This window comes from Lissotriton helveticus, chromosome 2_2 (genome assembly GCF_964261635.1).
Source record: "Lissotriton helveticus chromosome 2_2, aLisHel1.1, whole genome shotgun sequence".
NCBI lineage: Eukaryota > Metazoa > Chordata > Amphibia > Caudata > Salamandridae > Lissotriton > Lissotriton helveticus.
Window position 1 is genome coordinate 116,882,049 of NC_136060.1, and position 24,602 is coordinate 116,906,650.

Genomic DNA, 24,602 nt, shown 5'->3' on the forward strand with positions numbered 1-24,602 from the left:
GAGTTCCGAATGCAAATGCTCAACTTTATTTATAAAGTATTTTGGATGACAAGTTCAATAAAGAATTTAAATGCGATAAACCTATAAAATTCTTGATAACAATCGACATAAGGTCAGTGTGGTCATTATCACATTTCACTATAGTTTTACTTTCCTTCATCTAGAACATTACCTTCTTGTCCATCTTTCTCCTCCCAAACCTTTAAAGTTGAGGTTTGCCTTATCCAACAGGCAGTCTTTACCAGCTTCGGATAGGTAAATCCTATTTGATGAGGCAAACATCAATTGATATAGACTGGAATGAAGAAGACTAGGACTCCGAGTAATGAAGATTACCAATAAGGAATCAGGGTAGGTCTGTTGTTTGCTTAGTAAATAAACGGAGTTTGTTTAAAGAACACTTTAGTATCAAAATGGAAATATCTGAAAGAGACCATTAATTATAGACTCCTTACCTTAGAATTACCCCCAGGCATCAGACTGAATCCGTAGAATTTTTCTGTAGCAGTACCCCTGTGTGTCAGGTAGGTGGTGTCAACTCTGTGCCCGTCGTCGTTGCCGGGATAACGTTGTGGTGTACGCTGCCGTCAGTTCTTTCTTTTTCCACGCCAGCTTTCCCCTTAGTCGTTTTTTGACTAAACTTTTTTCGACTTTTGTTGACGTCTTTTTGAGTCTTCGGCTCCTGATAGCCCGAGGGATGTCCCATCGTCGGACCTGCTTCAAGCCTTTTGACTCCTGTCACAAATTGATGTCCCTCACGGATCCCCACCTCGTGTGCCTTTGGTGCCTAGAGCGCGACCACGACCCAAAGTCGTGCTCTGACTTAGGTGCCATGAATCCGGAGTTTTTGCGGAAGCAGTCCCAAAAGCTCTTGGAGGTCCCAGTCGAGAGGATGGTCTCAGAACCGGTCGCAGAGCCCCCACCACTCGTCATCAAAGTCTTCGCACTCCTCGGGTAAGACGAAGCACAAGAAGAAGGCGAAGAAGCATTATCACTCTTTACCTTCACCCTGTCAGTCGGCTGTCGCGACGCCAGACCCGAAGCGTCGCCGCTCCCCGGCTTTGTCTTCGGAGCCTGCTTTTTTGACAGCTTCAGGCTTCCCTCCCTTTCCCGAAGCATCCCCTGCCCAGCTTTGAGCATTTTACGAAGCGATTCATGGCATTTTTGGGCAGCCCGACTCCGCTGGCTCGCCTTCGGGCCCCGTGGACTCGGCTGGGGCGGTGTTCCTTCGATTCTGGTGCAACAAGTGCCCCCGAGGATCCAGGCCTGGATCCGGATCGACGCAGGTCGACCTCATGGTACCTTGCCAGGCACCGAATCTAGTGACAACGCCCACAACGTCAGTTGTGCTCCACCCGGCGGTTGTACCCCCAACCAGTGTCGACCACAGCCTCACCCGTGACTTGAACTCTGTGCCGGGCTGACATAGCTTGAAGTCGGTACCAGCGCTGGAGGGTACTTTCATAGCGCTGTTCATCCCTAGCATTCCCTATCGCTCTGAGTGGCCGCCAGAAGAGAGTAAAGAGGACTGAGAGGGGTCTGTAGACCCTTTAGCTAACCAGCTTGAAGAACCGGACAGGCGAGAGGAACTGGGTGATGCCAGTGGTTTGGATACCTTCCCAGACCTTGGAATGCTCTCCCCCCCTACTGTGGCTACGGAGGACGGTGCTTTGTATGCAGTGGTGTTGCGTATGGTGGTTGAGGCCTTGGGCTTGGAGCTTCCTTCAGTGGCAGTCAGGACTAACCTCCTGACAGAGGTACTTCAACCGGCAGCAGCCTCTTTGGATCCCCTGCTGCTTCTTAAATCCCTCCCTGACGTCCTTCTGTTCACTTGGTCCAAGCGCATAGGAGCTCCTGTGGGCAGGATGATTGCCCGACGCCATCGCCCGGCCCCGGACGACCCACTTTTCCTCTCCCAACACCCTACCACCGAGAGCTTCGTGGTCCAAGCTTCGTCTTCTAACGGCGCATTCCCTACTGCTCTCCCAAAATAGGGAATCCAGGAACTGGATCAGCTTGGGCAGAAGATGTTTTCTTCCGCCAGCTTAGCAATTTGGTTGGTGAACACCTCATGCCTCTTGGGCCATTATACCCATACAATGTGGGATACTGTTGCACAAGTGCTGCCACAGTGCCCGGAGGAGGCCCAGGCCGTTCTCACCCGCGCTATGGCAGAGGGTCGAGACGCAGCTAAGTTCACCATAACACATTCAATAGAAAATATCATTACATTTCCGGTTATTTACGTATTGTTAGAATTAATTAAGGCATATTGCAAGCAAATCTCCCATGTGTGATTTGAGGTTGCACGTTAGTATATACTAGTTACTTCCAGTTAGTACGTTACAGGGGTACTCAATTAGAGCAGCTTTCTTTTTGCGAAATCCTGCTCCTTCACAGGTATGGAGAATGCTGCTAAGAAGAGCGTGTTGAGTGATACAATCCATATTGAGCTCCTGTGCCTTGTTTTGCTGGCCTATGTACCCGTGGCTCCCAATTCTAGACTAGCAACTCCAGCTACTTTGCCTTTTATGGCAGCAGCAGCACCTTTTGGTAGGCCATAACTGTTTCTGTATATGTTACGAAAGGGAATTATTATCCTTATTCTCAGTAAATATTGATGATGCACTTCTTATGCAATATGGTGTTAAGGGTAATTGGGACAGTTTTTACGGTTCGCACCCTATTGCTATAACATTGTGCCCAAAATTCACATTGTATATTAAATATGGCACGAATACCATTCGCAAATTTGTGCTAGCCTTACATTCCCTCTTCCATTCAATGTCAATTTTTTGCATTGACTTTTGAGTCCTTTAGTTGTTACTCCACTCTTCTTTTTCAAGTGATTCAGACTATCATTCTACCATCTCATATTCTACTTTGCCAGATTTCAATTTTTGCTTTGCATATATTCAAATTATTTGGTACAGCCCCTAATTAAATTGTATTTGGAAATCTGTGTGAAGCTAAATAGTGTTACTGAGTTCCGAATGCAAATGCTCAACTTTATTTATAAAGTATTTTGGATGACAAGTTCAATAAAGAATTTAAATGCGATAAACCTATAAAATTCTTGATAACAATCGACATAAGGTCAGTGTGGTCATTATCACATTTCACTATAGTTTTACTTTCCTTCATCTAGAACATTACCTTCTTGTCCATCTTTCTCCTCCCAAACCTTTAAAGTTGAGGTTTGCCTTATCCAACAGGCAGTCTTTACCAGCTTCGGATAGGTAAATCCTATTTGATGAGGCAAACATCAATTGATATAGACTGGAATGAAGAAGACTAGGACTCCGAGTAATGAAGATTACCAATAAGGAATCAGGGTAGGTCTGTTGTTTGCTTAGTAAATAAACGGAGTTTGTTTAAAGAACACTTTAGTATCAAAATGGAAATATCTGAAAGAGACCATTAATTATAGACTCCTTACCTTAGAATTACCCCCAGGCATCAGACTGAATCCGTAGAATTTTTCTGTAGCAGTACCCCTGTGTGTCAGGTAGGTGGTGTCAACTCTGTGCCCGTCGTCGTTGCCGGGATAACGTTGTGGTGTACGCTGCCGTCAGTTCTTTCTTTTTCCACGCCAGCTTTCCCCTTAGTCGTTTTTTGACTAAACTTTTTTCGACTTTTGTTGACGTCTTTTTGAGTCTTCGGCTCCTGATAGCCCGAGGGATGTCCCATCGTCGGACCTGCTTCAAGCCTTGTGACTCCTGTCACAAATTGATGTCCCTCACGGATCCCCACCTCGTGTGCCTTTGGTGCCTAGAGCGCGACCACGACCCAAAGTCGTGCTCTGACTTAGGTGCCATGAATCCGGAGTTTTTGCGGAAGCAGTCCCAAAAGCTCTTGGAGGCCCGGCAGTCTGCTCCGCATTGTTCGAGGTCCCAGTCGAGAGGATGGTCTCAGAACCGGTCGCAGAGCCCCCACCACTCGTCATCAAAGTCTTCGCACTCCTCGGGTAAGACGAAGCACAAGAAGAAGGCGAAGAAGCATTATCACTCTTTACCTTCACCCTGTCAGTCGGCTGTCGCGACGCCAGACCCGAAGCGTCGCCGCTCCCCGGCTTTGTCTTCGGAGCCTGCTTTTTTGACAGCTTCAGGCTTCCCTCCCTTTCCCGAAGCATCCCCTGCCCAGCTTTGAGCATTTTACGAAGCGATTCATGGCATTTTTGGGCAGCCCGACTCCGCTGGCTCGCCTTCGGGCCCCGTGGACTCGGCTGGGGCGGTGTTCCTTCGATTCTGGTGCAACAAGTGCCCCCGAGGATCGAGGCCTGGATCCGGATCGACGCAGGTCGACCTCATGGTACCTTGCCAGGCACCGAATCTAGTGACAACGCCCACAACGTCAGTTGTGCTCCACCCGGCGGTTGTACCCCCAACCAGTGTCGACCACAGCCTCACCCGTGACTTGAACTCTGTGCCGGGCTGACATAGCTTGAAGTCGGTACCAGCGCTGGAGGGTACTTTCATAGCGCTGTTCATCCCTAGCATTCCCTATCGCTCTGAGTGGCCGCCAGAAGAGAGTAAAGAGGACTGAGAGGGGTCTGTAGACCCTTTAGCTAACCAGCTTGAAGAACCGGACAGGCGAGAGGAACTGGGTGATGCCAGTGGTTTGGATACCTTCCCAGACCTTGGAATGCTCTCCCCCCCTACTGTGGCTACGGAGGACGGTGCTTTGTATGCAGTGGTGTTGCGTATGGTGGTTGAGGCCTTGGGCTTGGAGCTTCCTTCAGTGGCAGTCAGGACTAACCTCCTGACAGAGGTACTTCAACCGGCAGCAGCCTCTTTGGATCCCCTGCTGCTTCTTAAATCCCTCCCTGACGTCCTTCTGTTCACTTGGTCCAAGCGCATAGGAGCTCCTGTGGGCAGGATGATTGCCCGACGCCATCGCCCGGCCCCGGACGACCCACTTTTCCTCTCCCAACACCCTACCACCGAGAGCTTCGTGGTCCAAGCTTCGTCTTCTAACGGCGCATTCCCTACTGCTCTCCCAAAATAGGGAATCCAGGAACTGGATCAGCTTGGGCAGAAGATGTTTTCTTCCGCCAGCTTAGCAATTTGGTTGGTGAACACCTCATGCCTCTTGGGCCATTATACCCATACAATGTGGGATACTGTTGCACAAGTGCTGCCACAGTGCCCGGAGGAGGCCCAGGCCGTTCTCACCCGCGCTATGGCAGAGGGTCGAGACGCAGCTAAGTTCACCATTCGGTGTGGGCTGGATACCCCCAGCTTTCTGGCCAAAGCGGTTTCCACGTCTATAGCCTTGAGGCGCTACCCCTGGTTGAGGACATCTGGTTTCTGTTGGGATGTCCAATCCACCCTTTGGGACATGCCCTTTGATGGCCATCGCCTGTTCGGTTACAAGGCGGAATCAGCGCTCGAGCACTTTAAGGATTCTAGGGCTACAGCGAGATCCGTGGGGCTCACGGCAAGCTCTCGGCCCACACAGTCCGCCTTTTGCCCCTTTTGTAGCTACTATCGAAAGGGGCCCTGTGCCAGAAATAGGTTGTGGTTGTTACTCCCACTACTTTCTGGTACCCAAGAAGGACAAATGCCTGCGTCCTATCTTAGACCTCAGGGCCCTTAACCGCTTCCTCCGGAAGGAGAAGTTCAAAATGCTCACGTTGGCTCAGGTCTTTTCTGCCATCGATCCCGGAGACTGGATGGTCGCGATGGACTTGCAGGACGCCTATTTCCACATCCCTGTCCTGCCAGCCCACAGGCGTTACCATCGATCATGGTAGGCCTTGAGAATTTTCAGTTTACTGTGATCTCTTTTGGCCCTACCAGTGCCCCTCGGGTGTTCACGAAAGTGATGGAGTTGGTCGCAGCTCATCAGTGCAAATCAGGGGTTCAGTCTTCCCCTATCTCAACGACTGGCTGTTGAAGGCGCGCTTGCCCCAAGCTGTCGTCTCCCACCTCCAGAATACGGCGGACCTCCTGCATTCAATGGGTTTCACTATCAACGTGCCGCAATCACACTCAGAAACTCCTTTCCATCGGAGCAGTTCTTGTTACAGCGAAGTTTCGGGCTTATCCTCCATAGCCGCAAGTCTGGGATATTTGGGCTATGATACTGATGTTTCAGCCTCTATCCCAGATTTCGGTGAGAATGACCCTACGTCTGCTGGGCTTCATGGCCTCCTGCATCCTGCTGGTGGATCATGCCAGAGGAGATATGCAGGCTCTGCCGTAGGACCTGAAGTTCCAGTGGGCACAGCATCAGGGGAATTGTTCAGATGTCATCCAGATCTCGGAGGGGACTGCACATCAATTGCAGTGGTGGCTCACAAACCAGGATTAGGTCAGCTGCAGATCCCTCTCCTTTCCCCAACCAGAGTTCACAGTAGTGACGGATGTGTCACTCCTGGGATGGGGTGGCCCCTTGGGAGAGTCTGAGGTCAGGAGGCTATGGCCTGCTGCAGAGTCAGGTCTCCACATCAACCTTTTGGAGCTCCGGGCGATCCTTCTTGCAGTGAAGGCATTCTTTCCTTCCATCAAAGGAAGAGTAGTGCAGGTGTTTGCAGACAACACAACCCTCTTGTCGTACTGCAACAAACCGGGCAGGTTGGGGTTGTGGACCATATGTCAAGAGGCTCTACGCCTTTGGACATGGCTGGAACATCAGGGCGTATCCCTGGTGGTTCAACACATAGCAGGTTCGGTGATTGCCAAGGCAGACGAACTCAGCCGCCGGTGCATGATTGTTCATGAATGGCGTCTTCACTCCGAGGTGGTGCAAGGTCTCTTTCGGCAGTTGGGAGAGCCTTGGTTAGATCTGTTCGCCACCAAAGAGAAAACCCAGTGTCAGCAGCTCTGCGTGTTGGAGTTTCCAAGGCGGCACTCGCTCTGCGCGGCTTTTCGTCGCAAGTGGAATTGGGGCCTCCTGTATGCCTTTCTGCCTGTACCACTGCCCAGAGTGCTGAAGAAGATAAAGCGCGACCAGGCCCTAGTCATTTTTGTGGCTCCAGACTTTAAACAAAGAGTCTGGTACCCCGAGCTCTTGAGCATGGCCATTGATCCTCCAATCAGACTGCCTCTTCGGGAGGATCTTCTGTCGCAGCAGCAGGGGACGGTTCTCCACCTGAACCTGTCCAGCCTTCACCTCTTTGCATGGAGATTGAGCGGCGACAGTTGACTGCTTTTGACCTTCCTCCCAGTGTCTGTAACGTCATCTTGGCAGCCAGGCATCCCTCCACTGAAACGGTAAACACCTGTAGATGGAACAAATTTGTGCCATGGTACACAGCAAAGGCTGTGGATCCCCTTTCTGCCCCTCTTTCAGTGATTCTCCTCTTCATTCTATCTTTGCCCCAGCAGGGCTCTGCTCTGGGCACCATTAAAGGCTACCTTTCGGTCATCTCTGCCTTTCTGCGCCTTCCTGATCAGCCTTCTCTTTTCAAGTCTCCGACTGTAAATAGATTTCTAAAGGGCTTTACTCCTCTCTTTCCTCCCTCTCCTTTCGTAATGCCCTAGTGGGACTTAAATCTTGTTCTTACTTTCCTTATGTGTGCTACCTTCGAGCCACTACATAATTGTCCTCTCTGTCTTCTTACCTTGAAAACTGCTTTCCTGCTTGCCATCACATCTGCTTGCAGAGTGAGTGAGCTTCAGGCTCTTTCCTCCAAGCCTATTTTTTCTGCAGTTCATCCAGACAAAGTGGTCTTTCGCACTAAGCCCTCTGTTCTGCCCTAAGTGGTTACCTCTTTCCACATTGGTCAGACCATCATATTGCCCACCTTCTTCCCACCTCTGCACCCTTCCAAAGAGGATGAGAGACTATACCGTGGACCCTAAACGTGCACTATACTTATACCTTGACCACACTAAAGATTTCCGGGTGGACGATTAACTCTGTGTGGGTTTTGTGGGCGCCAAGAAAGGTCGGGCCGTGCACAAACCTACCATCTGTCAATGGGTTGTCCTATGCATCAAGATCTGTTAATCTTTGGCGAAAAAAGAATCTCCAGTAGGACTGCTCGCCCACTCTATCAGGGCGACGCCAGCCTCTACTGCTTTGGGACGTGGAGTTCCATTGATTGACATCTGCCAGGCAGCCACGTGGGCATCCCTGCACACGTTCACAAAACATTACTGCCTGCATAGCCAAGCCCGTAGAGACCGCTTTTTTGGCCGTTCGGTACTCCAGGACTTTCTGGTGTGAAATTAGTTCACATACCCACCTCTGGGGTAGACATTGCTGGGGTATCTATTCTAAGGTAAGAAATCTATACCTAATGGTCTCTTTCAGATGAGCAGGTTACTTACCTTTGGTTACAATGTGTCTGTAAGAGACATACATTAGTTATATATTCCTTACCGCCTCACCCTTTCTCCCCCGTTCTGCGAACTGCCTTCTAGGGATAGGTTTCCCTTCCAGGGTCCTTATTTTGTGCACCAGTGGTCAGTGTCTTGCATCGCTTTACGCTTCTGGCATGGAAAGTTGTGTCAGAACTGACGTCAGGGCGCAGGGACAACGTCTAAGTAGACACCGTGACGTCATCCCGGCAACCACAACGCCGACCACGGACACGGAGTCGACCGACGCCAACTACCGACACAGGGGTACTGCTACAGAAAGATTCTCCGGACCCAGTCTGACGCCTGGGGGTAATTCTAAGGTAAAGAATCTATAACTAGTGTATGTCTTTTATAGATACATCGTTACCAAAGATAAATAACTTGTTCATTGGTGTTTAGTTTTGATAAATGACTTATATTTTTAGATCAGAAATTATTATCTGGTACCAAGTGTTAATAATTTTGTTCAACCAGCCTTACCTTTCCTTTGCTTCATTTAGAGCCATAACAGTGGGTCTGAAAATCACATCAACACGCTTAGCCTGAAAGAAGCTTTGGAGCGATTTGATCATAGCAGAACACCTTCAGTTTCTTCAAGGAGTTCTAGGAAATCATCATCTCATACAGCAGTATCTGACCCTTCCTGTGAGTATCTTTCTTTTACTAGTTTTCGACTTTTCGTGCACTAATTACTTATTTTATGTTCTTTTAAATCACTCTGAGGCTTACTGAAATTCCTTATTTAAGAGAAGAGTGATGCTTTCTGATTTATAATTAATAACACATTTACAATGACCAGCGGTATTTAGAATGCATCATCGTAAACTATAAATAAAGTTTCTTGGCAAGAATTCCCAAACTCTTTTAGGTGAATTAATTGAATTTCCTTCTAGTTACCCAAGTTTAACATTTTCAATTGATCTAGATCAGCCAGGCAACCTCCAGCACTGCCTACCACTTCTTGGGACCATACTTGAAGGTGTGAAAAACTCATTTTACATATCTGTTTGTTGACTGTGGCAGCTTTCACTGAAAAGAACTTCGAATATGTAACATTTTGAGAGATGTTCAATGTTACAGCTTCTTTGCAGAAGACGCCTTTTTTATTTGCTGATGCATTGTATTGGGTAAGTTGAAGGAATGATGCCCATGCTTTCACCATCTCTCTGGATTATTGAATCAATCTGCTTATTCTAGCTCTTTCTTACTCTAGGTAGACGTTCCTTTACGTGGCAATTAAAGCAGATGTAAGATAACCGTTCTCTTCCTTCAGAAGTTATGTCCTTCCGTTGTAGTTGCATAAGGCCCTCTGCTAGAGAGAAGGATGCACTAGTTGTCATAGTATCTGGATTACAGTGGTCTTTCTAAAACTAAATTTTGATGGGGCAACTGATAAAAACCAACTGGTGGGATACCTTCCAAAGGATATTCATATATGTATATATTTATTTTACACAATGGTGGTCACCACTTCGTACTTATAGTTAGGTCGGAGTTTACATAGGAAGAGTGTTTTTCGATTTCAACTTTGGCTCAGTTTGACGAATATGCAGGACTAAGAAGCCCTCCTGTAAGTCCTACATAGCGGGATTCCAGAAAGCTGGTCGGAGGCCCTGGCCCCTTTCTCCACCACTCTGCAAGCGCGACTACTAGACAAAAAAAATAGAAATTCCCTGAAAAAAACAAATATTACAGGAGCGTTATAGTTAGGAATTAGCATTTAAAAAACCTTAGAAATTCACTGAAAAAAACCAATGGTTACAGGGACGTTCTAGTTAGACTCAGGTTTCACACATACTAAACCAGAGAAATTCTGTCCTAGTTAGTGAGCTAACTATAACTCACACCCCCATAATTTATTTTTTTCTACCTTGCCATCCATATTTGTTTTTGTCCTGTCCTTTGGGGCGGGGGGGGTCCCCTGAGTCCCTAAGCCCTAAAATGGAGGCTGCAACATCGTTGTTGTCATGGCAGCCAATCAAATCTTATCTTTTGATTTGTCGAACCCGCGGAGGACCTGTGTCCCTATATATACATACATACATTATAAATATTAATTTCTCAAAAAGTGGTTAACGGATTTACACCAAATCACAAAAAAACTCGCTTTTCAAACCAAAATCTAGCTTTCTGACAACTTTGGTATAATTCGTTTCAGCCTTTTTGCGGTATCGCTGTTACTTTACGGATCACTCAGAAACTTTCCAGGAAAGCGCTAAGGTGGATTAACTTTTTTTTGTTTTTTAAGTTTCATGAAGATTCATCAAATAGTGCCAAAGTTTTTAGCAAAGTTCAGAACTGCTTTTTTCCATTTAAACGTTACCCTAGCCAAACTACCCACTGGTGACCACCAATGGGGGGGGGGGGGGGGAGAAGGGGGATATATATATATATATATATATATATATATATATATATCTATATCTATCAGGTTCACTTCCTCCATGAACACCGGGAATCCATGACTGCGGTGCAAACCAGGGATAGAGGTCGCCCTGTGTAACATGTAGCGTCCACCAAGCACACCGGTACGCTGTGCGCATGCACTCCAAGTCCAGTCCTTTTAAATAACCGCTTCAAAACAACGGCGTGTACTCAAGGTAAATATTTAATCATTTCAATTCCAGCATGATGGTAAAGAATATGGAACAACCCAACACGTTTCGGCGACAACTCGCCTTGATCACGGGTGGTTTAAAAGTTTGAAATGCATGTGTTAAATAAAGTTACAATCAAACAAAGTGTGCATGTGACTCCCACAGTATATGAATTATGGTCGCTCAGCTTGCACGATATATTTGGCATTGGGATGTGAAGATGAACGGGGCTACGATAACGATGTTAGTCCCACCATGCCCAAAATATGTGATTACATTCAGGGACATTTGGAGGTGGTATTTTCCACGGTATTTTTATGTATGTGAAAATCAGGATATAACATACCTCGCATTAAGGTATATATGTAGGGAAGATGACATGCATTAACTTTTCCCTCCATACAGTTTGACTAGTGGGAGTCACATGCACACTTTGTTTGATTGTAACTTTATTTAACACATGCATTTCAAACTGTTAAACCACCCGTGACCAAGGTGAGTTGTCGCCGAAACGCGCTGGGTTGTGCCATATTCTTTACCATCATGCTGGAATTGAAATGATTAAATATTTACCTTGAGTACACGCCGTTGTTTTGAATCGGTTATTTAAAAGGACTGGACTTGGAGTGCATGGGCACAGCGTACCGGTGTGCTTGGTGGAAGCTACATATATATATACCATTTGACCTGAAAGAACATTAAATCACCAAAGTACTCACATGTAAAACTGAGTATGCAATTTATGTCTTGTCCTGTCCATGCAACTTGCTCTACGTGGGGAGCACAAAACTCGCCGTACACAAAAGAATTTTACAGCACATTAGAGCAATTTGCAATCAAGAAAACACGTATCCAGTGGCAAGACACTTCAAGGCCAAACATAACTCTAAAAGTGGTGAATTGAAATATTTTGTGATAGACTGTTGTGTTCTTGCAAGCAAACGAGGCGGCAACAGAGAAGAAAAATTACGACGCCTCGAGACCCGCTACATATTAGAACTTAATACCAAACAACCATCGGGGTTAAACAACACGGAACATCTTTACACATCATCTAATATATTCCTAAATCATTCTGATACCTAGCAAAACTGTGCTTCAGGGATGGGTAAATATATAAGGATTTAATAACTTTTTATGCCTTTTAGATATTTATTGATATATTTATACATTTATCGATTTAATTTTATGGTGGATTCTCTCGTATGTATATTCCCCTTTAGGTTTCTATGTATGTGACATAACTACAATTTTAGCCGTCATTTAACCATTTTTAAGGTTTTTATTAATTGTATGACATTGCTTTAATTGTTTTTTGTCGCGTCTGAACTAATTGGAAGGAGTATTTATACCTATGAGAGTTACATCTGGCATGCTCATCCCGGGCCAACTATTGCACAATTTTGCGAAATTACTTTCAAACCTATTATCCCAAGGCGTAGGTGACTTTTTAGGTATTTGTACCGACATATGAACCCCCCCCCCTCCTCTGCACAAGCACGTAGCACTTTAACCTTATGAAATAGGCAACCAGGGCTCCGATGTTAGTCATCAGGTTCACTTTGCCTTTGTATATCAACATGTGACAATAGATATACAGAAAAAAAGAAAATAGAAAAAAATAAAAATCATTAAATAATTTTATAATTATGGAAAAACAACACAAAATAAAAATCATCAGTAACTTTCGTAAATTTAAACAGCTGCTTTTCAATAAAAAACATTAATTTGTGGTTTTCAAACAATATCTTTGTTCTGTGCACTTGTACATCGACTTTCACAGGAGTTTGGTTTTATTTAAAATAGCACATGTTTTAACTATTTTAGATCACAGCCAAAAATTACAAATTGTTTGATCAATGTATCTTTTAATTTAGGCAAACAGGGTGTAGTTTTCCCAAAACTACAAAACTCGTCTATGTCTATGTGCCATCTAGGCTGTAACATGTGACTTTGCAATGTGACTATTTAAACCAATACCTGTCTATGTACTGTGTCATCTGATCAAGCGCTCGGGGAAGCGCGAAACGCGTCATGGCTATTTGAAAAACCAACACGAAATAAAGAACTAACTTTTGCACCTATCTTGGGCCCGTATCTGTTTCTGCAGCTTTCGAAACTCTGCATTTGGATTCGGATATCCTTGGAATATATATATATATATATATATATATATATATATATATATATTCACAAGAGTGTCCTGTGCTTGAGGACGCAACTCCACTGTGGTTTGGTTATCAAAAGCCTTTATTTTACATACTGCCAGACGTTTCCAAGCAATTATAATAAATTGTCCCTGACGCGTTTCGTGGCAGCATGCCTCTTCTTCATAGGGAAAGCAGTCAGTGCGCGATCTTGCATTACAACCATTTTTATCCATTTCCTTTTCATGCCGCTCACAGGTGAGTATTCGCACAGCATGCTGGGGGTTGTAGTGATTTCATACCCTCAAGTGGGTGATTTACTTGCCTCCGGTGGCTACCGAGTAATGACTCATTTACTTGCTGTTAAAATATCAGTTCACAGCCCTCCAGTGGGCTTTGTTTGGAAATGCTGGCATCATTTTGTAGAAATCACCGTGCTGCTTCAGGCCAGCATGGTTCCAGCTCGCAGTCCCGTCTCTCATTTCAGCGGGCGGTGCATCACTCCACGGCCGGACTGCCGCGTTGAAAGTATTCACAAGAGTGTCCTGTGCTTGAGGACGCAACTCCACGGTGGTTTGGTTATCAAAAGCCTTTATTTTACATACTGCCAGACGTTTCCAAGCAATTATAATAAATTGTCCCTGACGCGTTTCGAGGCAGCATGCCTCTTCTTCATAGGGAAAGCAGCTTGAGGACGCAACTCCACGGTATATATATATATATATATATATATATATATTTTCCAAAAGACCACCGTTTGAAGAAGCACTCGCAAGCGGCTCATTCACGGCACCAAGCGGTCCTTTATTCCTTTACTTTGAAGTAGCCTTACGCGTTTCGGAGCATATCGGCTCCTTGGTCACAGGCAGTTCTGCATGGAGTAGCAAAGGGGGCGTCGCCCAGCATGTCCTTTATTAACGCCCTCTATTAGGCAGCAGGTGTTAGCAGCTTGTGTGGCATGCTGGTACTTGTAGTAATAGTACATTCCCTTTGTAGGTTACACGCCTCCTTTGTACATTAATTACTTTAGGAAGTTTTGCTGCTCCATGAAATTATCAGCATTGTCCATAACCCTCCAGTGGGTTCTTGATCACAGGAACCCTGTATTGCGGTATTAGCCATTCGCCGCTTGCCAACATGAGACTACGCCAAGTTCTATGTCTCTATGGTTCCCTTTACTGTCAACGGGGCGGTGCAGTCTTCGCGGCCCGGTCTGCTGCATATAGTGTTTTTTTTCCCAAAAGACCACTGTTTGAAGAAGCACTCGCAAGCGGCACATTCACGGCACCCAGCGCTTCCTTTATTCAATTAATTTGAAGAAGCCTTACGTGTTTCGGAGCATATCGGTTCCTTGGTCACAGGCAGTTCTGCGTGGAGTAGCGAAAATTCAAAGGGGGCTTCGGCCAGCATGTCCTTTAGTAATACCCTCTGTTAGGCAGCAGGTGTTAGCAGCTTGTGTGGCATGCTGGTACTTGTAGTAATAGTACATTCCCTTTGTAGTTTACACGCCTCCTTTGTACATTATTACTTTGGTAAGTTTCGCTGCTCCATGATATTATCAGCATTGTCCAAAACCCTTCAGTGGGTTCTTGATCAAAGGGACACCGTATTACGGTATTAGCCATTCACCGCTTGCCAACACGAGACTACTCCAAGTTCTATGTCGCTATGGTCCCCTTTACTTTCAAAGGGGTGGTGCAGTCTTTGCGGCTGGGTCTGCCGCATATAATGTTTTTTTCCCAAAAGACCACCCTTTGAAGAAATACTCGCAAGCGGCACATTCACGGCACCCAGCGCTTCCTTTATTCAATTAATTTGAAGTAGCCTTACGCGTTTCGGAGCATACCGGCTCCTTGGTCACAGGCAGTTCTGCATGGAGTAGCAAAGATTCAAAGGGGGCTTCGCCCAGCATGTCCTTTAGTAACTCCCTCTATTAGGAAGCAGGTGTTAGCAGCTTGTGTGGCATGCTGGTACTTGTAGTAATAGTACATTCTCTTTGTAGGTTAACACGCCTCCTTTGTACATTAATTACTTTAGTAAGTTTCGCTGCTCCATGATATTATCAGCATTGTCCATAACCCTCCAGTGGGGTCTTGATCAAAGGAACGCCGTATTGCGGTATTAGCCATTCACCGCTTGCCAACATGAGACTGCTCCAAGTTCTATGTCTCTATGGTCTCCTTTACTTTCAACGGGGTGGTGCAGTCTTGATTTGATTTAAAGACTTGTAGAGCGCGCGAATGCCCCCGGGCGTCTTGGCGCTGGGTCGAATGTACAGAGTTTAGCCCTGCCAAGCTGGAAGAACACCTAGACCGGGAAGAGCCAGGTTTTTACGGCTTTCCTGAACACTGGAAGTGAAGGACTATTCTTTACTGAAAGAGGCAACATATCCCATGCCTTGGCAGAATGCAGCAGGAAACTTCTCCCCCCAATCTCAGTAGTTTAAATCTGGGTGTTTTGATTAGTTTCGCCTTGCTAGATCTGAGGTTTCTTGTTGGTTCATATTGTTTTAAGTTCTGTTTTAGAAAGTGGGAACCAATCCCATGGAGGGCCTTATAGGCCAGACAGGCTGATTTGAAACGCACCCTTTTCTCAACTGTAAGCCAGTGTAGACTCCTGAGTCTGTGAGCTACTGGTTCATGCTTGGGGATGTCCAGAATAAGCCTTGCGGCTGCATTTTGAAGTCGTTGGAGTTTTAGCATTAATTGCTTCTGCATCCCTGCAAATAAGGCATTTCCATAATCAAGCCTTGACATGGCTAGCATGGTTACCAAGGTTTTACGGGTGTCTAAGGGGATGAATGATAATAGCTTTTTATCAGCTTCAAGGTGTACCACACCGAGGAAGTCAGTTTGTTTGTCTGGGCTAGGAATGTGAGTTTATCGTCAAGCACGAAACCCAGATTCTTGACTTTATCCACTGGTATTGGGCAAGCCCCAGACTGTCCGGCCACCATTTCTGTGACCAGTTGTTGGGTTTTACACCAAATAACATTACCTCTGATTTATAGCCATTTAACTCCTTCGACGCTCAAGACGAGCTGAGCTCGTCATGAGCCACGGCGCTCCGGTGCTCATGACGAGCTCAGCTCGTCATGGCCTGTGGAACACTCTGGTGCGGGGAGAATTCCCCTGCTGTGCTGAGCGTTCCACGGGAGTCAATTCACCTGTGACGAGCTCAGCTCGTCATGAGCACCGGAGCGCCGTAGCTCATGACGAGCTCAGCTCGTCATGAGCATGGGGGCGCTGTGCGCGCCCCCCTCCCCCCAGCACAGCGGGGAAATAACCCCGCAGCGAAGGGGTTAATTTCAGACAGTTTGTTTGCATCCAATCGTTGACTTGTTCCATGCATTTCCTGAACCTCTCCGCCGTTTCATCAAAGTTGTTAGAGATGGACACCACTATTTGTGTGTGGTCAGCGTAGGAGACAGGAAGGAACCCACAGTTTCTGATGATAGAGGCTGAAGGGGCTACGTATATGTTAAAAAGGGTGGGACTTAAGGAGGAGCCTTGTGGCACCCCCATGGGGATTTAAAGGGTTTAGAGGTACATTCCCCTGTTTTAACAGTGAAGGTTCTATCTTTAAGGAATGATGTCATCAGAGCAATGGCAGAGCCGTGGACCCCCAAATCGGTGAGGCGAGCCAGAAGTATATCATGGTTGACGGTATCGAAGGCTGCCGATAGATCTAACAGAATCAAGGCAGCCTTCCCGCCTGCATCCAGTACACCTTAAGTGTGGCAGGGTATGCTCAGATGTGAGTCCCTTGTTCACTTGGCCACTGGATTCAAGATAGCCTGGCTGATGAGGATTATGAATCCGAAACCGGTCCCAGGATGCTTGTTTCCCGTCCAGGGAAGACATGACTTGGCAGTTCGGGCTGGACTGTTCCCACGAGGCACAGGGTCAGACTGATTTGCATATAGCCATGTCTGAACTGGGGTGGCTGAGTGAACTAAAGAATGGTGATGGATTAAACCCAGATCAGTTGACTGGGGGTGAGTGTTTGATTTGTTCAAACGCTCCGTCCATCATCCCCTGTTGTATCGCTTTGTTCGCCCTAAGTGTGGCAGGGTATGCTCAGACGTGAGTCCCTTGTTCACTTGGCCACTGGATTCAAGATAGCCTGGCTGATGAGGATTATGAATCCGAAACCGGTCCCCCAATGCTTGTTTCCAGTCCAGGGAAGACATGGCTTGGCAGTTCGGGCTGGACTGTTCCCACGAGGCACAGGGTCAGACTGATTTGCATATAGCCATGTCTGAACTGGGGTGGCTGAGTGAACTAAAGAATGGTGTTGGATTAAACCCAGATCAGTTGACTGGGGGTGAGTGTTTGATTTGTTCAAACGCTCCGTCCATCATCCCCTTTTGTATCGCGCTGCATCCAGTACACTCCTGAGCTCTTCCACTGCCATGATAAGTGCTGTTTCGGTCCCGTGTTCTTCCCTAAACCCATACTGTGAATGGTCTAGAGCGTGCGCGGACCTGAGGAACCCTGGCTCGGTCTGCCGCATATAATATTTTTTTCACAAAAGACCACCGTTTGAAGAAGCACTTGCAAGCGGCACATTCACGGCACCCAGCGCTTCCTTTATTCAATTAATTTGAAGTAGCCTTACGCGTTTCATACCATATTGGCTCCTTGGTCACTGGCAGTTCTGCATGGAGTAGCGAAGATTCAAAGAGGCGTCGCCCAGCGTGTCCTTTAGTAACGCCCTCTATTAGGCAGCAGGTGTTAGCAGCTTCTGTGGCATGCTGGTACTTGTAGTAATAGTACATTCCTTTTGTAGGTTACACTCCTCCTTTGTACATTAATTACTTTAGTAAGTTTCGCTGCTCCATGATATTATCAGCATTGTCCATAACACTCCAGTGGGTTCTTGATCAAAGGAACGCTGTATTGTGGTATTAGCCATTCGCCGCTTGCCAACATGAGCCTATGCCAAGTTCTATGTCTCTATGGTCAGCGTAAAGCTACTTCAAATTAATCAGAAGTCAGGGGGAGCACCAATTCTATGCTGGTTGTGGTGGTTAGAAGTAAGAAGTTTCGCAGGGTCCAGGCAGTTTTGCAGAGAAGCGAGAAGGCACGTCCTACTCGTCTGCCATCTTTGCCCCGCCCCCTTTAACTTAGCTTTTGACAAGAAGAGGGACAGATCAGGCCAGCGTTATGGGCAAACTGGTTCCCTCTTTGTAGAGGGACAGACATACCTGACAGAGGCTGGGTTGACTGATATATGGAGAGCTCACCATCCGACAGACAGGGAATACCCTTTTATTCACACCCCCACAAGACCTACTCCGACTACATCCTAACCACTGACATGTTAACTCAGCAGACACACCTATTAGAAATACTCTATTGTACAATATCTGACCACTCTGCAGTTTGCATGTCGGTGACCTTTGCAGGCCCCCAGACCGCGCGCCACATCTGAAGACTTAAGGAGACCATGCTCCAACGCCCCGCGGTTGTACACCAGATTACAAAAGCAATAGCAGACTATCTTGCCATCAATGATACCCCTGACACCTCAGTTGCAACATTATGGCACGCCTTTAAAGCTGTAATTAGGGGTAGCTATCACTTCATCCGACAACAAAATCCACCAGTAAAAGAGGGAGCAACTCACCACCGAGGTATGAGAGTTAGAACGTATACACCAGAGGATAAGCGCTCCAAGAGTCTGGAGGCAGCTCAAAGTGGTACAAACCCAACTGCCAGGAATGAATATTGACAGGGTAGAATATGCCACATTGTGTCTTATGCAAAGCGAAAAAAGGGGAGCCAGACAGATTTATTTAGCTACTTATAGTACCAAACAGCACATCAATCCTGAATGGTTCTCTATTTTATTTTAGCTTTTCATATTTCTTTTAGGAAACATTTAAATACTTGAAATATGTCATCAAGCAAACAGTCGTCAGACAGTGAAAATAAACATGCAAAAAATGACAATTGTGCAAAGATATATACAAGTGCTATACACAATCAACAATTAAATACTATACAGTGGCACGAATAACACCAAACAATATCAACTTAAAACATTAGAAACCAGTCCTTTCTATTGGATACAAAAAGACAAGCGGACCTCTGGTCAAAGAGAACTGCCTGCCTGTCTGGCTGAGCCAAGGATATGGAAAAACCAAATTAAATTCACAGGGTTACAACGCAAGGGATATCGCTATATAAATGTCAATCGTCCTTGCGGCACCCGAATTCTTTCTCCGAGGCTCAGTGTCAACGCGTTTCGAACCTCAACGCTAGTAAGGGTTCTCCTCAGGACACGGACTGGGTGAGGCCAGAACTGTAAATAATGATGAAACAAACTAAGTGTAAATGTTATTGACAATTGTAAGCTAAACTCAAACTCATAACCAAGCTTTCAAAGCAGAGTGCAATGGTACCTGTAAGTGACCGTTGCGTATCACTTGTAATTCAAGATGGTATGGACGGGCCGGGTAAGCGGTCAGAAAGATACTGCAGACTAGTTGGAACACCCTTCAACTGTCGTGGTTCTGGAACCAGACGGAAGGGAAAATCAATACCAAGATTTGACACGTACATTGGTACATTAGCACAAAGTGTATAGGGCGCCTACCTGTTTGACAGAATAGGAAAAAACTTATCAGGGCTGCTGGAAAGCTTCACAGCCCTGGTATTTAATGGAAGGGGCGGGTCACCACTGGCGCTGCTCTGAAACGATTAGAAATGCAATAGTTCAACTTTTATAGACCTATGTGGCCCAGCTGTGGTTACAAAACGGTTTGCCAAGTTAGTAATTTGCTAGGGGACTCGGGGTTATTCAAACTCACTGTTTAGCGAGCCGCCCTGCGGCATGGTGACGCCTCCGCTTGGATGTATTATTCAGCGCGGTCGGTGCTTCTGAAAAAGATACGGGAGCCTGGTGTCAAATTCCGCATCCGTTCTCGCCCCGACCAAGACGCGCACAGCGCACGATGTTACAGCCCAACTTACTTGAAATTAAGGCTGCCAAAAAATGGTCCGTTTTACAAACACTGGTGGCGTTCTGCATTCGGCATGTAAGTGCCGCGCGATCATGTTGTTTGTTTAAAGGGGCCAATACCGATCACGTGTGCCCGCTAGATTTCTGGGACATGTAGTGCCTGTACGAGTATCCTCAAAAACTGACTGCAAGAAGCCCGGTGTCGCCCCGTAGGAGACATGTTAAAACTGATTGGAACAGATCAGAACCGAACTGGTGACGGACATGGATACCGCCCGGGGGGAATTTGCATGTTGGAAGTCAGATTTAGCTCCAGCTTCACTGTGTTGTGGCTCAGGTCCCACCAAGGAGGGGTTTGTCCAAGATGTCTCAAGGGAGTCAAAGATTGCTTGATTCAGATAGATCATTCAGACCCGAATTAGCAGTGTCAAATTTCAAAATAAGATAGGCTTCCCTCTGTGAGAGGCGTAGGTCAGGATCACCGCCTCCCCCAGCTTTGATGACAGACAATACAGTCCATTTCAATTCATCTGCCCTGTGGTTGTTTTGTGAGAAGTGAGCTACTAGCGGAGCAGAGAGTATGTTGTTATTGATTCGAGACCTGTGTTGGACTATTCTTTGCCTGACTTTTTGGGTGGTTTTCCCGATGTATACCTTTTGGCACGGGCATGTAATGGCATAGACAACATACTTGGTTTTACAGTTCGTGTGTTCATCTTGTCGCCACGATTTATTGCCAACCGTGAATAGCGAGCCTTCAACTGTGAGGTTGCACACCGAGCAGGTGCCACACTTTCGGTGTCCCTTCACTGGAGTTGCGCCAAAGATTGTACTTTGAGAGTCGCGTTTCTTTTGTGGTCTTGTGGTGGTGATCAACTGCCCTATGCTGCGATTCTTTTTTAGTGCAAACAAAGGTAGACCTACATCCGGGAGCGCTTCTTCCACGAGATGCCATGCATTCCGAATGATCTTTTGTAGGGGATGTGTGTGGGGTCCAAATGTGGATACACATACCATGCGTTGGGTTGGCAATCTGGCTCTTTTTTCAAGCAGGTGCTCCCTAGGTGTCCATCTTTACATCTTCATCGAGTGCTTAAGGAGCTTTCTGGGGTATCCTCTCTCCTGTAGTTTTTTAACCAAAGCTTGGCTGTGGATATCATAATCTTGAATTCTTGAGCAATTTCTCCTCACTCTGAGAAATTGACCATAGGGCAAGTTGTTCCTAAGGCTCCTAGGGTGGTAGCTTTTGAAGTGTAGAGCATTGTTTTTATCGGTCTGTCTTTGATACAGGGAGCAAGCGAGCCCATCCTCGGTAGCCTTAACTTCCACATCCAGGAACGGTAGTGATTTCGAGCTATGAGTGAGACTGAACTTGATGTCCGGACTGCGGTCGTTGAGCCAGATGTGAAATGCCTCCAATGTCTCTATTGATCCGTTCCAGACGCACCAGACGTCATCAATATATCGCAGCCATTGCTGGATATGTGGTTTGAAAGGGTTGTTGTTGTAAACAAACTTCTCCTCGTATTGCCCCATGTATAGAATCGCCATCTCAGGAGCAAACGGGCAGCCCATCGCTGAACCTTTCACTTGTAAGAAGAAATCATCCTCAAATGTAAAGTAGTTTCTCTTCAGAGCAAGTCCTGCAAATACCAGAATGAGCTCAGTGGGAACTCTGTGTGGTCGTAGCCTTTTTTCCAGATATATCTCTAGTACGTCGAGTCCATCTTGCTGGGGAATTTGCGTATAAAGTGACGCAACATCCATTGTCACCATTAGTTGTTTGGTCGGATCGAAATCAACTAGTTCAACTTTGTTGATGAAGTCCATCGTGTCACGAAGATAAGATGGCACCTGTACTACTAGGGGCTTGAGAAAGACATCGACGAATTGGGAAATGGGCTCCAGGACCGAGTCGCAGCCAGAAACTATCGGCCGCCCCGGTGGTCTTGTGGCGTCCTTGTGGACTTTGGGTAGGAAGTACAGATGTGGTATTCGCGGATATTTCTTAATTAGGTATTCTGACTCCTTTGGACTAAGTATCCCCTTTTCCCTGGCTTCGTTGACCAGTACCTTCACTTCTTGTGATATTTGATTTGTAGGGTCCTGTAATATAGGACGGTACCATTCGCGATTATCGACATGGCTCCTTCCTTCAGCTCTATACAGATCTTTAGACCAAAGGACGACTGCACCCCCCTTGTCTGCAGGTCTAATAATGGCGTCCTGTTGATTCTTTAGCTGTGTGATTGCCTCTTTTTGTTCTTTAGTTATATTAGATGGAACGTAGGGGCGTTTCTTTTCCAAGGCATTCAATGATGACATTACCACCCGTTCAAAAGTAATGATATTTTTGGAAGTGTTGTAGTTTGAAGGACAGAATAATGACTTGTTCCTCAAGCCAGAAGCTTCGGTTTGAACTTGGTCCGGTGATTCCCGGAAGAACCATCTGAGACGCAATTTCCTAAAGAATTTGGTCATTTCATCTTTGACTCTAGTGAAGTCCATGAATGTGCCCGGTACGAACGAAAGGCCCAACTCCAGCACTTGTCTCTCCGCGTCAGTTAGCACTTTATTTGAGATGTTAATGATCGAGGATTTATTTATGACTTGTAGTGCTGTTTGCGTGTTGTCATCTCCCATTGAGGCTTGAATCTGGTTCTCTTCTGTTGCTGGCCTTGTCCTAAAAAAGGTCGTTTAGAAGGATTTCTGTTGGAAGGGCCTTCACCAGCATCCAAATCTCCAGTGGATTCTGAGGAGGAAGTTTCCGAAAATGTAGTAAACTTCTTTCTTGATCTTCCTTGATATGAATTCAGAAACCTGGTGGAATCTTGACGAGTATAAAACTCGTCTTTGAGGTACGGGTAGACCACCTCGAGACTGAAGCTTTTCAGATCTTTTTCAAACTTGGTCGTTTTAAAGTTGATCTTGTGGTCTTTAAAAGTTGCCAGTTCCTTTTCAATCTTTTCAAGTAGAGATTTGGCTTCTGTCTCAGTATGGTTATCTTTGATAGATTGAAGCTGTTCTTCGATTTCCTCCTCCTCCCTTTTGCAGATTCTCTGGGCCGTTTCAATGGTGTGCACCATTAAGTCTCTGCTGCACTTTTTACTGATGCAGCGGAACCCTTTTCTATAGACTGGATCGTCAGTAAAGATGACAGGGACGTTTTTGATCTGTAAACCCCAGGGTATGACCCCAGCTTTCAAATTAGCAAGTAAGAAATGTCCGTGCAGTTCGGTTCTGACATGCTTCTTCTGCAGTCTTAACAATTTGTCTGATACATTCAGCTGTTTAGCTGTATTACTCAATTTGATAGATGAGAATAGTGTAGAGTCTGAGAGCAATTTTTGAATGTGGTCCTCACTGAAAGACAATGTGTCTCTTTCAGACATATCCGATACTCAGGGCTGCGAAGGCCTGAGTCCAATAGATGCACTATATTTATGCACACTGACTATTTGTGTGAACCTAGCGAGCAAGCGCCCGCTCTACCAACAAGGTATCTACCAAGGTTTGGGCCCTGTTTCTGAACTGGCTTGGACCACTGGACTATGCAAAGCGAAAAAAGGGGAGCCAGACAGATTTATTTAGCTACTTATAGTACCAAACAGCACATCAATCCTGAATGGTTCTCTATTTTATTTTAGCTTTTCATATTTTTTTTAGGAAACATTTAAATACTTGAAATATGTCATCTAGCAAACAGTCGTCAGACAGTGAAAATAAACATGCAAAAAATGACAATTGTGCAAAGATATATACAAGTGCTATACACAATCAACAATTAAATACTATACAGTGGCACGAATAACACCAAACAATATCAACTTAAAACATTAGAAACCAGTCCTTTCTATTGGATACAAAAAGACAAGCGGACCTCTGGTCAAAGAGAACTGCCTGCCTGTCTGGCTGAGCCAAGGATATGGAAAAACCAAATTAAATTCACAGGGTTACAACGCAAGGGATATCGCTATATAAATGTCAATCGTCCTTGCGGCACCCGAATTCTTTCTCCGAGGCTCAGTGTCAACGCGTTTCGAACCTCAACGCTAGTAAGGGTTCTCCTCAGGACACGGACTGGGTGAGGCCAGAACTGTAAATAATGATGAAACAAACTAAGTGTAAATGTTATTGACAATTGTAAGCTAAACTCAAACTCATAACCAAGCTTTCAAAGCAGAGTGCAATGGTACCTGTAAGTGACCGTTGCGTATCACTTGTAATTCAAGATGGTATGGACGGGCCGGGTAAGCGGTCAGAAAGATACTGCAGACTAGTTGGAACACCCTTCAACTGTCGTGGTTCTGGAACCAGACGGAAGGGAAAATCAATACCAAGATTTGACACGTACATTGGTACATTAGCACAAAGTGTATAGGGCGCCTACCTGTTTGACAGAATAGGAAAAAACTTATCAGGGCTGCTGGGAAGCTTCACAGCCCTGGTATTTAATGGAAGGGGCGGGTCACCACTGGCGCTGCTCTGAAACGATTAGAAATGCAATAGTTCAACTTTTATAGACCTATGTGGCCCAGCTGTGGTTACAAAACGGTTTGCCAAGTTAGTAATTTGCT

General features: G+C 45.9%; 1 protein-coding gene across 4 annotated transcripts in view; it reads left to right on the plus strand.

Annotated features, from left to right (window-relative positions):
- The window catches only part of CLOCK (clock circadian regulator), a 1,757,788-nt gene that overhangs the window by 1,441,337 nt on the left and 291,849 nt on the right, over nucleotides 1–24,602 (plus strand). For all 4 annotated transcript variants that reach the window (XM_078678181.1, XM_078678183.1, XM_078678184.1 and 1 more), the window contains one exon: nucleotides 8,813–8,957. In XM_078678181.1, the coding sequence (XP_078534307.1) occupies nucleotides 8,813–8,957 (145 nt within the window). The remainder of the gene's footprint in view (nucleotides 1–8,812; nucleotides 8,958–24,602) is intronic.